Source organism: Parasteatoda tepidariorum, chromosome X2 (assembly GCF_043381705.1).
Source record: "Parasteatoda tepidariorum isolate YZ-2023 chromosome X2, CAS_Ptep_4.0, whole genome shotgun sequence".
NCBI lineage: Eukaryota > Metazoa > Arthropoda > Arachnida > Araneae > Theridiidae > Parasteatoda > Parasteatoda tepidariorum.
The window spans coordinates 54,863,253-54,881,377 of record NC_092215.1 but is presented as its reverse complement, the minus strand read 5'-3'; the positions used below and the strand labels follow the sequence as shown (position 1 = coordinate 54,881,377).

The window sequence follows — 18,125 nt, the reverse complement described above, 5'->3', positions numbered from 1 at the left end:
TCAGCTCAAAATTACGATCTGTGGATGAATGGCTGAATGAATGGGTCCACCCTATAAATAGGTGTGACGTATGGGTGTGACAGAAGTTGAATTCTTGGCCATAGATAGCACCACTGGAAAACAAGAACAATAGCCCCCATTGTCTTAATGGCCTGCAATGGTACAACAGCAGCAAAAACCTCAAAACTTTCTTCAACGGTTGAAATCACTTTGAATAAATATGCGCTGAAACTGTTTTTCAACCATTTGGATACTTTTTTTAGAATCATTTATATATTGACACGAAGTTTTTATCTAAGAACTAATTAAAGATTCTCGAAACAAAATATACACTTGGAACTTGATAAAACACATTTTTCAAAATTCTTACGAGTTTTTAAAATATCGCTAGTCACAATTATCCCTTGTGTGGTCATAATTACCCCACTTAGTAACTAACTAAACACCTGGATCTGAAGTCAAAACTTTTTTAAAGCTTAATTAGTAGGAAAGAAATATCCATTAAATATAAGCAAATATGTTCTTTTTTTTTCTTCATAAAGATGATATATAGGCACTTTTTGTGTAGCATTTATAAGCCATCATTTGATCATCGAAAAAAAAAAAACGTTCTTTCTCGACGATATAACTGTTTTTAACACATATTAAAAATTAATCAGTTCCTCGAAAAATTTATTGCTGTTAATTTTGGAAACACTGAAAACAATTTATTTTCTTCCCTTATTTCAAGGAACATTACTTACCTTTATTCTGAGGTTTTTCAACCTAATTAATTTATTTCTCTGAAGAATTTATTAGTAAAAAGAAGAACACTACTAAAAGAAATTTGACTAACAGCTAAAACAAACTTGACTGCACGTCCGAAAGGCTGATTTTACTTTATTTCATAAACTCAATTTTATGGGTTTACGACTACTAATGTTCAACTCCGTAGCCTTGTAATTTTGAATCCAATCCAGAAGACAAGGGAACTCCTGGATCGAGTATTGGGAGAAATTTGCCTTCATGCAGGACTTTTTGATGGAGCTAACCCGCATTTGCGTTACGTGGAGAGGAAGACCACGAGAACCTCCCACGGTTAACCTGACGGCAAGGGGACTCCAACCCATGATCCGTCTACCACTGAGGATATTTCATGTCATCACTGTAGTCGGTGCAAGCCGGATGCGAAATTCGTTTCAACTGCGATTCGAGCCCAGTTCGCCTCATACGAAGGCGAACACTCTAACCCTAGAGCCATCCCGGGGCATATAATAGTCATTGGACTGGGCAATATTCTTTAGATTTGAAAGACACTGATTTTAAGTTGGTTATGGAGACGTCACAAATAAGTCGCAGAAAAAAAAAGGCAGTCTCAAAAATTCATCTGTGATTCCTAGCTCTTATAAATAATCAATTTTTAATCTAGAATCATTCAAAAACTCGCCAAGTATTACATATAATAAGTTAAAGAAATTTTTAAAATTGCTAACATTTTTGATCTGCTGCAGTTTAAGAAACTTACTTGAGAAGCCTCATTCCAGCTGTTGCAGCAAAAAACAAAGGAGTTTTGCTTCTTACACTTGGATCAACACGCTTTGTAACAGATTTGGCACAATTTATTACAGGTTCAAGATGCATTGGATCCATTTCAGCTATTCCACCTTCAAGAAAAAAATACATTTTATAAAACCTTTTTTTGGAAAATAATTTATAATGAATTAACATTACTTGTATATTCCCAACGCTTTAATAGATATTGAATTCGTTCGCAATCTCTGTAAAAACTCAATTTAATGTCTCTCAAAAAAAAAGGTAAGTACTTACGTCGCACTAGAGTAGCACAATGGGGTATTGGCGACTGTCTGGGAAACATCCCTGAGGATGATCCAAAGACATGCCATAGCAATTTTGATCCTCTGCAGAGGGGATGGCTCCCCTGCTTTGGTAGCCCGATGAAATGCGCGCGAAGTCGAGCACTTTACGGTAGGACAGTTTAACGAGGATAGATAATGCTCACCCTCGGTCCTTACGCAGGTTGATCAAAGTGGTAATCCACCCGCTTATTGACCACAGCCAGTGATGCTTGACTTTAGTGTTCTACTGGGAACCGTGTCTTTACGATCAGTCTACTGAGGGACTAAAGAGTATTATGCTAACAGCACGTTGTGTTTCCAGGTAGTCACCCTCCCAAGTACTGACCACGACTAATAATGCTTGACTTCGGTGATCGGACGAGAACCTGCATTTTCATCATGGCATGGTCATTGACCTAAAAAATTAACCTAATAAACAAAATCGAAAATACCGTATAAATTTTTTTTTGTTGCTGCTTTTGAAACAAAATTAATTTAATTTGAATTGATCAGATTTGACACACCCGAATTAGGTAAGATGGTATAAATGCAACGGAAATTTTGGCCCCCAGTGTTATTCTTCACTTTTAATAAGAGCGTAGTGAAGAATTAATTCATAAAATTGAAGTCAAAACCGACAACATCAAGAAAACAACCGACAATATTTCCGATAAGAAACTTTTGTTACCACTTTTTAAATTTTTTCTTGCTGTGGCCAACACAGCGTTCCCTTAGCTTCTGAAAATAATTTTTCTACTGGAAAATGTTTTAATGCAAATAGTTTAAACAAATATATTAAGGGCCGGAAGGGGCCGGGATAGCCTGGTCGGTAGGGAGCTGGGCCCATGCCCGAGAGTTCGTGGGTTCGAACCCCGCCGGCCGAAGACTCCGAGTGTAGTGAAATGGTGACTGATGCACACTAAATCTGTCGAATCGCAAAGTCCTCCATGTTCCCATAACAAATCAATACCTCTGGGGTATTGAATTTGAGATGGATCGTTCTCTGATTCAGGTCAAAATTACGATCTGTGGATGAATGAATGGGTCCGCCCTATAAACGGGCGTGGCGTATGGGTGTGGTAGAATCGAACTCTTGACCATAGATGGCGCCACTGGAAAACAAGAACAATTGCACCCCTCTGCCTTAACGAGAGAGAGAACGAGAGAGAGAAAGGTCGTATGACTCATAACAAGGTGTTTTCTGTCCATTACCAATTCTTAATATCGTTTGAGAAACTGTATCTTAAAAAAGAGTTTGGCTAAAAATACTGAAAAAAGTTTTATTCGAAGAAGATTTTATTTTCGGGAGAAATAAATACTTTTTATCGGTTATGACTATTAAAGAAAAGTTCCTTTAAAACAAGCTAGAATAAATGTATTTTTAACCAGTTTTTGCTCTTTACCATCAAATATCGTCTTTTGATGAGTGATTTTTCTTGAAGTTTTAACCACCATTTATTTTTGATTTATAATCATTTAGTCTCTAAGCAGTTTAAACAATATGTAAGAGCTGTTATTTGCATAGTGAATTAAGAGAACGCCATACCACGGAAGAAAATTTTCATCTCAAATTCTCTTTTTCCATCATTACTCATTTAAAGGAAAGAAAAAGTAAGTTTAGGCAAACCTAGAGTTTGTTATGAAGTTCCAACTGATGAAAAAAATGCTGCAAATTATTAAAATGCGCAAACATTATTAGAAGAGAACTTCACCGTCGCGTAATCTTAAGTTATCATTTCATGATTCATTTTCATTTGTATATTTTAAAACTTTCTTTTCAGCATTTGAAACTTCATGGCATACTCTAGGTTTGTCAGAACTCACTTTTCCTACACTTAAAATTTTAAATTAGTAATGAAAGAGAATTTGAAACGAAAATTTTCTTCCGTGGTATGGCGTCCTCTTAAGAGGACATTGTGTCAAATGCTTTTCATAGGTGAATTTTTTGTATTCTGAAAAAATTCTTTCAGCTTAACATTTACTCTCTGTGTGACCTCACTTTTATTATGACTAGAAATTTTAAATTAGTAATGGAATATCGGAACCTTTACAAATTCGTTTTTCATCAAAATTCATTCTGAATTTTTTTCTTTTTTGAGTTTATGTTGAGCATGATATACGTTTCAAGCTTCCAGAAGAAATAATTAGCTTCTTCTAAGATGAGATGTGTTATAAAAAGAGTAAACTAAAAAAATAAAACTAGAAAAAAAAATGATGAATGTGCGTAAACCAAGCCCTTCACCAGTAGGAGTATAAGAGTTCGGGGAGATAAGGAAAAGTATGATCTTAGTTTGACTAGGTTTTGGAAACATTTCCTGGTCTTGTGGTTGAGAAATGTTTTATTTATTTTATTCTCTTTTCCGCTTTTACTCCTTGAATTCTTAGAGCAGGTCGGGTTCTGCTGGGAGGTTTTTTCATTCCTTACCCACCCCTACGGTCTCGTACATTCGTTAATTCGGTACAATTCAGACTCCTGCATGTTTTATCGATGAAAACTAATTAAATTCCCCTTTACCAAAATTTATTAAATTTTGTTTTTAGACAAAACATTTATTATAATTTATTCAGCACTTTCCAGAAATCATTATTCTTCGAAGTTATTAATGATTTCATGTATGCTTATAAAGAAAAAGTTTCTCTTTTTTCGAAATCATTATTTATCCACATTTTATCTATATAACATTAAAACATAACTGTCAAAAACGATTTGTAATTGACGTCTGGGCATTATCTTGGTCGGAAAAATCATTGGATAGAAATTTACATGAAAGGAAAATCTTTGACAGTCATTAGCTAAAAATTCATTTAAATTACATTGTTTATACATTATATTATATATTATTGCTTTCGATTTTGCTTATATTTAATAAATGAAAAGCTTCAAAGTAAACTTGTCATTTATTTATTAATTTGTAAAGTAATCACGTCATTAAATAAATACTCCCAAGAAACTGAAACGGTAAGATACTACCTGATTAAAAAATTCATTCTGTTCAAAAACTCATAAATAGGTAATAAAAGTCGACATGTTTCAAGCACTAAAACTAGGCGCCCATTTTCAACACTAGCTAGACATGGATGAAAACAAAAAAAAGTGATTTGAAATATAAAACAGAAAGTTGCCAATGAAAATGGTAAAAATAAAGGTCAGAAGTAAAATTAGAAAAAACACAGTAGCCGAGAGAGAAAGAAGATGAAAAACAGAACAAGAAGAGTCCGAGAGAGGTAAATCAGGGTAAAATGCACTTCCACGCGCTATGAAGATGCGGTGAGGAACTAATGTTGTTAACAAGGGAATCAAGATTGAATCATATGAATAAAACAAGATTCCAGGGCATCGGTATGACTGAGGTGAAAATAATTTTGGCATCGTTGAAGGTGATTTAATGCCCAAGATTCCAATAAAGAGCAACAATTGATGAAGAAAATTTTAAAATAATAGAAAATTAAAGTTATTTAAAAAAATTTTTGATGTTAATTTTTGTCTGTGGACTTACATTATGTGAAAAGAAGTACAACTTGATTATAAAAACTCAGTATCATTCGGTATAGAAAATAATCGTGTTTAACCTTTGATAGTCGAGTTAATGCAAGTTAATGATTTGTACATAATTTATTTTTCTTTAAATTTTAATTGCATTAGTGTTTCGATTATTGTTTGTTTCTATTACAACCTTAAGTAATTTAGATTTAGACAAATTTATTTCAAAAGAGTAGCTATAATTAAAATAAACTCATGAAATTTTAAAGTGACATCACCACATGTTTATTTTTCTTATGTACATACACAAGCAATTAAAAATAAATGAACGTTAAAGAACGTAACTCGAAACTCATTTTTTAACTAAACTCATTTTTGTAACTAAGCTGTAAGTTATCAAACAACTCTGATTTTTCTTGAAATATCAGAAAAAACAGAATCGTCTTTTAACAATGTGATAAAAAGTCGTTTTTCACGCGTCTCTTCCGAATGTATATGGGTGATTCTCACGAAACATGACAATTCGGGCCAAAAATTTTCTTCAAATTTAAAGTTTTCAAAATAATCTAACATTTTTTTTGTATACTTCTTTAGCTACACTTACTAATATCTTATAGACAGCAGTGTAGTTTATTGACATTTGCTCGAGAAAAAAAATAAAATAGAAATTCCCCATATCTTGAATGCCAGGAAAATGACATATTACCTTAGAAGTTTAAAAAGCAGTCATTTTAAGTTAATAGTAAGCAACTCAACTTAGGCCTTTATGTTAGATGGACCATAAATTGCTTAAATTAATTCTTTTTATCCACTGTAGAAAGAAACAAAAAAAATTTTGTTGCTGATATGTACAGAATAAAATTGTGTATAATAATCAATCATTAAATAAATAAATAACTTTGATTACATCCAAGCATATTACAATCATACATAAACTTGGTATTAGGTTAATATTTGCTTTCCCTCTTTACAGTATTAGCAGTTAAAAAGAATTTCTGGTAACACTTCAATGTCCTGGCATTCATAAGCCAGGAAAATGACAGCCAGGATAATGACAAATTCGCCATTTTATAGCATATAACTTTACTTTAATTTAATATTTTGGCCGAAGACGTTTATATTCTGCAGAAAACAACAGTATTTCTTAAAATAACTCAGATAAATCTATGTAGTTTTTGTTATTAATGATTTCAAGAAGCCAGGAAAATGACAGCATAAAAACCTACTCACCTTGAAAAATTTTTTGAAATAGATTTTGAGCCAGAAAATTGGTTCTTTATTCATGCAACAAGACATGTTCAGATAGGAGGGTATCTAATCAATCTATTAACATAAGATATTGATTCCTGGCGCTATCTATTTTGGTTATAAATCACTAAATAAAAGTAGCCAGGAAAATGACAGATTTTCATGGGACAAACAAATTATTGACAGAAAAAATTATTTTAAACGAAGTTTTAGTAAACAATACCCTCTGCGTATATTCTAGAAATGCTTACATAGGATAAGATAAAAAAAATTAGATTTTGAAAAATGTATGGGAAGTTTTGAAGCTAGTTATTATTGGAAATATTGTTTGGGACATGCCAGGAAAATGACATTTTGATATTCAATTAAATTCTTCAAGTATACAAAACCGTCAACGCTAGTGCAAAGTCATTTTAAAATGCTAACAGCAATGCTATTCATTAAATTTTTTTAAAAAAAAGTTCTTTTAGTATTATAGTATTAGATCTTGGAGCAAGGGACAGTGAATATCATGTTTCGTGAGAATCACCCATATATTTAAATTTTTAAAAATCTTTTTTTAATCGTGGGGGCTAAAATTGTTCCTCTGTCTAAATTCCATACCCCTAGCACAAACGGTTCTAATGCTAGACAACTTTTCCTGTTATTTATCAGTTAGTCAAGTATATTTTGGTGACAAAAACTTAATTTAAATGCGAAGGAGAAATTAAAGAAAAATTGCCGTTTTTGTGTTACTTAGAGAGAGAAGTAAAGTTTTTTTTTTTGAGTAATATTCTTGAAAGTATGAGAGTCATTAGAAGCAGAGACAGGTCGTTTCATAATAGCAAATTCAGTTTAAAAAACATGATATTGAAGTCAATGAAAAATGTTTCGAATAGTTTAAGACAAATAAAAAGAATTTTTAAAATGCTAATGGGCCGGGATTGCCTGTTTGGCAGGGAGCTGGACTCACGTTCGTGAGAATGGGCCGAAGACTCCCCGTGTAGTAAATGGTGATTGGTGCAAGTTAAATTTGTGTGTTCACAAAGCTCTCCATGTTCCAATAACAAATTAAACCTCTGGGGGTACTGAATTGGAGATGGATCGTACTCTGGTTCAGGTCAAAATTACGATCTATGTATGAATGAACGAATGACTTTGTCAATGGGTCCGCCCTATGAAACGGGTGTGACGTATGGGTGAGGCAAAAGATGAGTTCTTGGTCATAGATGGCGCCACTCGAAAACAAGAGCATTCGAGCCTCTGATTCGGGATACTTTTTTGTAGTTAGGCTGTTATTCCTTATCAATATGACTCAAAATTATTGGTGTAGCCACATTGGTTATAATATTTCTTCTTGATATCATACTACTTAATTAAAGTGTATTCAAATTTTCATGCGTAATATACATCTGAAAATACTGATTTTAATTTATACTTTTTATTCTCCATTTTTAAATTTTTCTAAACTATGTACTTTAATTTACAAAGATATACAAGTAAATCATTATGATATTGCTTTTTTTTATTTACTTCACCACCAATAGGTTTATTCAAATATTTCAAGATCGCTACTGAAGTTTATTTTTTTAAAAATTATATCTTAATTTTAATTAATTAATTTGATTGTGAAAAATTACAGAAATAACTTTAATAATAATTTTAAATTCAAAACCATATTAATTTTGCCAAACTAGAATTTTATTAACTAATTATTATTGCAGTACTTGAAATGCGGTTCTTGTTATATAATAGCACTTAATTGTTTTTGTATTTTCACTGCGGAAACCCACTCTGTATACAAATGTATTGCATTAAACAGATAAACAAGATACATATTGCTTTACAAAATAATTGAAAAATCAAAAGAAAGTTGCTTATTTCTACTTTAATCACATTGCAATGAATATTGTAAGAATATCATTCTTCTTAAATGTCTCACTGAAATACTTGAACTACAGAGATGCTATTTAATGGAAAGGAAAATTTTCCCTGCTGTTCAGTTTATGTCATATAATAACCTCATACTCTTTAATTTATTTTTAAATTATTTTTAATTAAGGGTAAAAACACAGACATTAACTTTCTAAAAAATTTCAACTACAAAATTCATTTTTGACAAAAATTTTCTTTACTTTGTTAAACTGATGTGTTTAACGAATGTAAATACGAAAGTAGAATACATAAAGCTGGCATTTTAGTTGCTCGCATAGACTTTTTATAAGAAATTATTTCAATTTCTGATTGAAAAATCATAATTCGTTGAATTCAAAAATGTTTGTCAGCTATAAAATTGCATTGCTCTTGTAAAGAAGGGTAAGTATAAAAAATCAGCAGTGCATATTTGCGACAGAAAATATTAAAAATTTAAAAACATTAACCTTGCATCGTCTACTTCAATTGTACTAATAAATCTTGCATGTATTCAAAAACAGTGGAATGATTTAATTGAACTTGAAGTTAATGGAAGTAATAATTTTGATAGTTAACCTAAAAAATCATGTTTTGAATCACTCTACAATATTACTTTATGATTTGTCTACACTTTAAAAACTATATTTTACAGAAAGTTTCTTAATTTTGCAATAAATATTTTATCAATTATTCAGGTTAAATATACTTATCAGCACCCATTATAGTAAGTTCAGTTTTTTTATTTGTTTGAATTTAATTTTCAAACATAGTTTTACACACGTAAATTTATTTGTTATGTACTTAACTTTTTGTATTACTTCTTACATTTCTTACGTATTTAACTCCTAAACTTATATATTTTTTGTGCAAATAAATTCTATGATATAAGTTGATCATTATTATTGTGTAAACATCTTTTGTTGAAAAATTTCACATATAATATATTTTCAGACCAATATTTGGAATTGTGCTGGATATCTTCTTAAGAAACTAAATAAAGGATTTAAATATGCGAAATTCGAAAAGTGTTCGCTTTTTCAAAACTAGGTCCCTTGGATCAAAATGAAATGTTACATGATGATGTTGGCTCTCTATCAGTTAAAGAAGTAACTTTTATCTAAAAATCACTTCTTACAATTATCCCTTTCCTAAAGGCAACAACTCGAATTTTTAAAAAAAATTACCACATAGGATTTGTGTTGTTAAAGAACTTGCCACTTGGGATTTGAGTTGCTGGTACAGCACCCTCTACTGGCAAAATTAAACGAATTATGTTTAACTTTCAGTTTAAGAATCATGGGGTGCTAAGACTTCCTTTTCTGTTTCTTAAAATTAATGTAATAGATTTTAATGTATCGCCTATTTTTAAAAAGTGAAGCAATAATTCACTTATTAAATATCCCTTTCCTAAAGGTAATATCTTGAGTTTTTAAAAAACTTGCATCTTGAGTTTTTAAAAAACTTGCCACGTGGGATTTATATTGCTAAAAAACTTGTCATATAGGTTTTGTGTTGCGAAAAAACTTGCCGCGTAGGATTTGTGTTGCCGGTACAGTACCCTCTACTGGCAAAATTAAACGAATTATTTAACTTTCAGTTAAAGTATCATGGGGTGCTAAGACTCTCTTCTCTGTCTCTCAAAATTTAATAAGTGAATAAATATAATGTAATAGATTTTAATGTATTTCATGCTTTTAAAAAGTGAAACAATGATGCGCTTTTTAAAAATCCCTTTTCTAAAGATAACATTTTGAGTTTTTAAAAAACTTGTGCTTAGGATTTGTGTTGCTAAAAAACTCGCCACTTGGGATTTGCTGCGCCGGTACAGCACCTTCTACTGACAAAATTAAACGAATTATGTTCAACTTTCACTTTAAGCTAAGACTTCTGTCTCTTAAAATTAATGTATTTCATGTTTTTTAAAAAAAGAATCAATAACAGTTATGTTATGTAGAGTCAGATGAGGTTCCTCTGATTTGAATAATTGACACCTGTGGAAGTGGTACAATGCAGGATGTTTCTTTGTGATGTCGAACACACAATCTTTGTTAAAAAGTGTTTACCTTTGGCAAAGCAATTTGTAGCTTGGGTTACTAAGCCAGTTCCTTTATGTTTATTGCTTTTCCATGAATATAATAGTGTATTTGTTTTTGTAGATCCAGCATCCATAACGACGCCGTACTGAAAAGAAAAATTATATTTTCATACAATAATGGGTTTGATAAAAATAATAAGAAAAGGAAAAATAATATTAATAAATTTTTTGAAAAATGCACAAAATAATTTCATTTTGAAAAAAAAAAGTTTTTTTTAACGAACACTTCATGAACTCAGAATTTCGGAGCAGTGTACTAAAAATTACAAATCTAGGTCAATTCTCAATCAAGTAGATTATTAACTACTTTTGCAATTGTAATAAATTCTCATAATGACAAAAATTTCGAAGTAATTACTAAATTAGTTTCTAACATTGTATCTTAGATTGAGATCTAAATTAAATTCTTGGATATCGAAAGTCAAAGAATTCAAAAAGCAATCAAAATTTAATATTTATTTCTTGGCTTAATGAAGTAGTTTCAAAATAATAATGAATAAATTTGTTTTTCAAATAAATAAGAATATTTTAAACTAATACGTAAGAGTCTTGATAATAATTTGGATGATTTAGATGAAATGAAATTAATTTCAATTGTCATTTTGGTACCACTACAAAAAAGTTTCTTTAGAAAAAGTTAATAACAGTGATTTATGTATCCGACTACTCCGTGATTGTCAAAGAGCCAAAATGAAAAGAAATTTTAACTGTAAAATATTAAATATATTAATATATATTCGTTTCTGTTATATCATCCGTTACATCATATAGAATATCAAATATGATAATATATATTCGTTTTGTTATGTCATTCGTTATGTCATATGAAGAATAAATATATTAATATATATTCGATTTTGTTATATCATCCAATATATCATATGTAGAATATCAAATATAATAATATATATTCGTTTTTGTTATGTCATTCGTTATATCATATGTAGAATAAATATATTAATATATACTCGTTTTCTGATATCATTCGTTATATCATATGTAAAATATCAAATTTATTAAAATCATTCGTTTTTGTTTTGTTGTTTCACTTAAAGTAGGCTATATATGTTGTGAAACAACTTTCTAACTATGATAGCTAAATTAACAGTTTTTTGTTGTTGATAAAACGTTAGTTTTATTGTTAATTAGTTATGCAAAAAATATAAATGAAAGATGATTTTTCTATTTAAATATTTGAATTGTTTAATGTTAGGGAAAAAAAGGATTTGTAAGAACGCGGCAAAGAATGAGTCTTTTCAATCCAGAATGTAACAACAATATTTCGTACATACTTTTTTTAACACTGAGCATAATTATTCCGGGCACAATTCTGAACTTCGAGGTCGGGGAAGCTGAGTAGATTACAGATGTAACTTTTCAGACGTTTCTTCGTATTCTGAACAGATAAAGTGGTTTTAAAAAATCTAAATTCGAACAGGTTAATTTAATACCACCATTATAAATTTATAGGACAACTTTGTAGAAAGAACTCTTAATGTCTTATCAAAAGAGTTTAATTTCTTAAGAAATCATTCTGAGAACGGATTTCTTTGGATTCAATAGTCTAATCTTTAATTTTTTTTTTTTAAATTCTTTAAAATGAAATAGACACTACCATCCGGAGCATAACTCATAAAAAGGTGCTTCTGATAATGTTTTCAAACTGATTACTTAATACTTATCTTTTTCAAATAAAAAGAAACCAAATATCCTTGGATTCAACTGATTATCTGAATTTGATAAAAATGAACTATAGTTTGAACTTGTTTATTTATTTGTTTGCCTCTCTTGTAAAGAAAGTGTTTTTGTAAATATGGACACATAAAATCATTTTTTCGTAGTGTTATGTAGTTTCTACAATTATTATAAAACTCTTTTTTTACTGATATTGGTTAATTAACCCAACATTGTTCATGGACGGGAATTAAAAAAGTTGCAATAATTTATCTAAAGCAGGTATATCAAAACTTATACGAAAAATTTGAAATTTCAGTTTGTCATTTTCTGCCGTGCCTTTTTTTAAAAATTTTTCTTAGCTGTTGTACTTTGATCTTCTATAGAAGTAACACCATATTTTCTGCTAAATTGCTTCAATGGAACAGTATTTTTAAAATATTTCAGCTTAAATTTAAGCTAAGATTCTAAAACCAGAGGCAATAAAACAAAATCGAGGAAAATAATGTTAGCTATTTTTGATGTTTAATAGTATGAACAATTAGGTGTATCAATACAGTTCAAAATGCGATATTTATTGCGTTTTTGCGATTTTGCAAAAATACACTCATGGACAAAAGAATTAGCGCACCAAGAAGGAGTCGACAGAATGAAACGAAATTTTACATACGTAATGACTACTTTGATATAAGTAAATGATAAGAAAATCAAAGAAAAAAGATAATCTTTGATTTTCTAATCATTTACTTATATCAAACTAGTCATTACGTATGTAAAATTTCGTTTCATTTTGACGTCTCCTTCCTGGTACGCTAATTTTTTTGTCCATAAGTGTATATTCATTTAAAACTGTACACATTATAACAATAAAAAACCTCATAAAATCAGTTCTTCTCTTAACAGCTATACTATTTATATCTGAGTCACTTAAATCTAAAACTGGGCGTTATATATATATATATATATATATATATTTCTTTTTTCCTTTCATTTTTTTTTACAGTTGATCATATAAAACAACTTCATCAATCATGTAAAAAACACTTGCCATTGCGCAAAATTTCATGTAATTACAGATTTTTTTTGGTGATAGTTTACAATTTAGTTATCTCTTTAGATCTCATAAAACATTCCCCATAACTTTAACTTCTATTGTTAAGAGAAAATGGGAAATCGTACTTGAAATACTGTTTTCCATGAATGTTAGTAAATAAAACTGCTTTATATGCACTTCTTCGCCATCGAAATCTCGCGCCGTAGGTTCGCAATCTCTGATTAAAGTAAAGGAGATGCTCCTCAAAAATATAAGTTACTAATAAACATACGGGATGGGGGTCGGAAATACCACTATTATTACATATATATTTATTAAACACTATTTCGATAATGAAGATCAAAAAATATTCAGATTAAGGGTTGCATGTCAATATTTAAGCGAGAAAGAAACAAAAATGTCACAGAAATCTTCCAAATCATTATTGAGGAAGGTGGCAATACAAAACCTGTTTGATTGCAAGAAAAATAATCTGGAGGAGTAAAAGAGTAAATATTATAAAAAGCTTTACGCTTTAACCGGCAATTAAGCAAATAAATTATTTTTTAATTCTTATCAAATGTAGATTTATTTTCAATCTAAAAGGCATTTAAAATATATATTAAAGGTGGTCACTAAGGAACACCCAGTTTATTAGGATTAATAGCTATGATTCTTCTAATTTAATTAATTCCCTTTCCCTGCACACTACCATTTGGCAACACTCCGAACTACGTCACGGAAACTGGGATATGAAAACAGTTTCTTTCAGACAGTGATTTGAGAGCATTTCACTCACCTTAGTCTTGTTTAATAACATAGCTTATTAATAATTTTATACTTTAATTATGTTAGAGGCTCGTTTCCGCTCACCAGTTCTTTTCAGATCGTTTCTCTCAATTATTTCACTTGATTAACTTGTAGTGGGAAGAATTATAGATAAAAGAGGTAAGAAATAAATGCATTGGAGTGACTTTTCTATTTAATTACTCCAAAAGTAATTGGAAATTAAATAGAGGCATATTCAGAGTGTGAGACTTCAAAAGATTATACTGTTTTTAGTGTTATCAACCTACTGCTAGCAAATAAATAAGTAAATAAATAAATAAATGAAAATGAAAAATAAACAAATAATTAATTAAAAAAAACTGTGACAGTTTGTATGAAAAAAATCACTTCACTTGCTTATTTCACATTTATTTGTTGTTCTAAAAGGGTCATTTTTCTTTATGAACTTTAGACATGCTTCATTTTTTTGAATTTAAATTTGTTTTAAGTGCTTTTACTGCGAATTTTTGCTTGTTTTATGTTTCATAAATTTTTCTGCGCAAAAACTATAAGACTTAGAAAATTGAAATTACTTAGGCTTGTAAAAAATCTTCAAAGAGTAGTTATTAACTGTTAAGTTTGAATTTGTAGAATACAAGTACAGAGTTAAAATTTAACGTGATGAAAGGTTTAGTTTCAATGTTTTTTTTAATTTTTTAAAATTTTTTTAAAAATTTTAGTTTGTTTGAAAGTTATTGCAATCTTAAGAGCTTTTTTTAAAGATAGTTTTTACATTCTTTTTGTTTCAAATAATAACTGTTTACCCATTATAGAAGAATGACTTATTTATCATTCTCGAGATTTTCATTTTTTAAGTTCACGCTAGATTCGATATCAAAAACAACAAAAAAGTTAACCAACAAAAAATAAAAATAGAATCGAGAGAGACGCTTGATGTTAACAGACATAAATCCTAGCATTTGTATCGAAATTTTTAAAAATATGGAGAGATGAAAGCTGCTTTCAATTTGAAAAGTTGTATAATGTGCAGGGGTTATGGAAATACTTTTATGCTAAATCTATGTAAACAGTATTTCTTTTAGCAGCAAATGTTTTGGAAGATTGTGGATGGCAAAACTGTTGGAGCAATTTGAAAGATCATGATTGAAGGTTTTAGAAATGATATCTTGTTTACCCATGCCAAATTCGGATTGATCAAAAACGGGAGATGAAGTTAAAACTTTTTTTCTAGTTTAAATACCAGCAATTTTGAAATCATTCTATAGGATTGCGATATTTATATTAGAATGATTTTAAAATTATAGTGGTCTTAAAAAAGGAAAAAGGATTTTAACGTATAATTTTGTTCGAAGCAAAAAAGGGTAAAAAAGACGCCACTTCTAAAAGCTTCAAGCACAATCTTTCAAATTGTGCCAACAATTTTGCGACTGAAAATTTTCCAAAACATTTACTGCTAAAAGAAAGATTGTTTACGTAGAGTTAGTATTTGTTTCCATATTTTTGTCCAATCTCTGTTAGTTGAGCCGCGATGGCTCAGGGGATACTGCCTTCGCCTTCCAATGAGGTAGACCGGGTGTGAATCCCAACGATGGCTGGTCTAAACGAATTCCACATCCAGTTTGCACTGACCACAGTGCTGAGGTGAAATATTTTCAGTGATGGATGAATTATTGGTCAGAGTCCCCTTTGCCGTCAGGATAACCGTGGGAGGTTCTCGTGGTCTTTCTCTCCATGTAACGCAAATGTGGTTAGTTCCATCAATAAGTTCTCCGTGAGGGCAAATTTCTCCATATATTTGATTGAAGAGTTTCCTTGTCTTCTAGATTGAGTGATTGAGTTAAAAATTATAAGGCTGCGGAGTTGAACATAAGTAGTTAGTCGTAAACCAAAAATTTGGGTCGGCTGTTCAACGACGGTTATAACATGAAATAAAAATAAAATATCTGTTGATTATAGTTATATAGATCGTTGACAAGTAAAATTACTCTTGTTTCTTCTTATTGTGGCTATGTATTATGTATTTTTAAGTATATTATAAATAGTTTTTATGAATAATATATTATGAATAGTTTTCACATCTCAGCAATTGTTCATTTTGTTGCGATTAACATAATAACAAAATATTTTTATACAAAACTATAATTATTATATTTTATATAAACAAATGACTTTTGAAATGAATTGAATTTTAAATTTAAATTTTAAAAGGAAAAAAATATTGACTTTTTAAAATAGAAAAAACAGAGATACCACGGGACTTCTTAGTAAGTTAAAATGATACTGAAAAGCTTTTGATAGTAATGTAAAGTGTTCATAATAGCTAGAAAAATTAAATTATGCATGAATTAAACTAAAATAGCCCCTAGCTACTTTTAATAATAAAGAAAATTATAATACTTACATTTTGCTTCAATGATTCTCTTGAAATTGTTTTTAAATTTTGCTTCATTGAGTTCAAATTGTCGCGACTTCAAAAAAGTCTTTAGCTAGTTTTTAAAATAGCCTTTGCATAAAAGTGATAATCATAAAATTGTTTCATTAAATTATATATAAACTATCGAAAATTTGTGTTTTTTTAAGGCTTTTAAACTTTAAAATTAAAAATTACTATAGTGGGTCTTGAGGTTTAAGAAAGTAGTAACTATGAAAAACGTACTAAACTATTTCGAAAACGTACTGAAAGTGAAGCAATGCTTTTGCAGATAAATCAGTTAATCAGTAAGTCACAGAATTTTGACGCAGTTAAATTTACTTTAGCTCATAAAAAATAATAACATGGAGGTAGTAAACATGGAGGTGGAAAACTTCTACATAGATTTCAATTAAGGCTTTGATAAACAAATGAGTTATAATGTAACTTACATCATCGGGATATTTTCCTCCTGTTAATCCATAAATCATGGAAATGACTAGAATTCCAGCAACACATATAATTAAGGCAGCTAATGCAATCATAAAAGGCCATTTTTCTCTTGATAGAAATGATTGTCCTGTAAGAAAAACATATTTATTGTAAAAAAAGACTATCCGAACCGATTAATTGCATTCACATCTTTTCACTAAAATCATTGAGGGATTTACTTTCTTCAGGGAAATCCCCCTACAGAGTTTTTCTATGAATCTCCCTTAAGGAACCGTTTTTATCATTAAAACAATTTAGGGGTTTACTTTCTTCAGGGAAATCACCCCACAGAGTTTTTCTATGAATCGCCCTTAAGGAACCGTTTTTATCATTAAAACAATTTAGGGGTTTACTTTCTTCAGGGAAATCCCCCCCACAGAGTTTTTCTATGAATCTCCCTTAAGGAACCGTTCTTATCAATAAAACAATTTAGGGGTTTACTTTCTTCAGGGAAATCACCCCACAGAGTTTTTCCATGAATCTTCCTTAAGGAACCGTTCTTATCATTAAAACAATTTAGGGGTTTACTTTCTTCAGGGAAATCCCCCCACAGAGTTTTTCAATGAATCTCCCTTAAGGAACCGTTCTTATCATTAAAACAATTTAGGGGTTTACTTTCTTCAGGGAAATCACCCTACAGAGTTTTTCTATGAATCTCCCTTAAGGAACCGTTCTCATCATTAAAACAATTTAGGGGTTTACTTTCTTCAGGGAAATCCCCCCACTGAGTTTTTCTATGAATCTCCCTTAAGGAACCGTTCTTATCATTAAAACAATTTAGAGGTTTACTTTCTTCAGGGAAATCACCCTACAGAGTTTTTCCATGAATCTCCCTTAGGGATTTGCTTTTATCATTTTCCTGCGACATATACATAGGTACGAAATACAAATTCAGGTTTCCCAGAATTCTCATAAAAAGCTTGATCTAGCCCGGAAGTTACATAATTTAACCAAAAGATTCAGTAGAAAATTAAAAATTCTGAATTAAATCTCTGTTAATGCAAACTTTCGTGCTGGGAGATATATCATGATATTTTTCCCTTAGCATTCTTTCTTTACACTTTCGAACGTGAAAACTAAAATCTATTTCCTAACTATGCTTTAAAAAATACATTTAAGCTTTTGACTCAAAAGACGAAACCTTTAAATTATTCTGGTACATTATATATATATAT

General features: G+C 30.1%; 1 protein-coding gene across 10 annotated transcripts in view; it reads right to left on the bottom strand.

Moving 5' to 3' along the window:
• Positions 1 to 18,125, bottom strand: part of LOC107443665 (ectonucleoside triphosphate diphosphohydrolase 3) — a 104,611-nt gene that overhangs the window by 25,488 nt on the left and 60,998 nt on the right. For all 10 annotated transcript variants that reach the window (XM_016057620.3, XM_071188242.1, XM_016057613.3 and 7 more), the window contains 3 exons: positions 16,911 to 17,038; positions 10,521 to 10,638; positions 1,505 to 1,643 (listed from right to left, as the gene is read on the bottom strand). In XM_016057620.3, the coding sequence (XP_015913106.2) occupies positions 1,505 to 1,643; positions 10,521 to 10,638; positions 16,911 to 17,038 (385 nt within the window). The remainder of the gene's footprint in view (positions 1 to 1,504; positions 1,644 to 10,520; positions 10,639 to 16,910; positions 17,039 to 18,125) is intronic.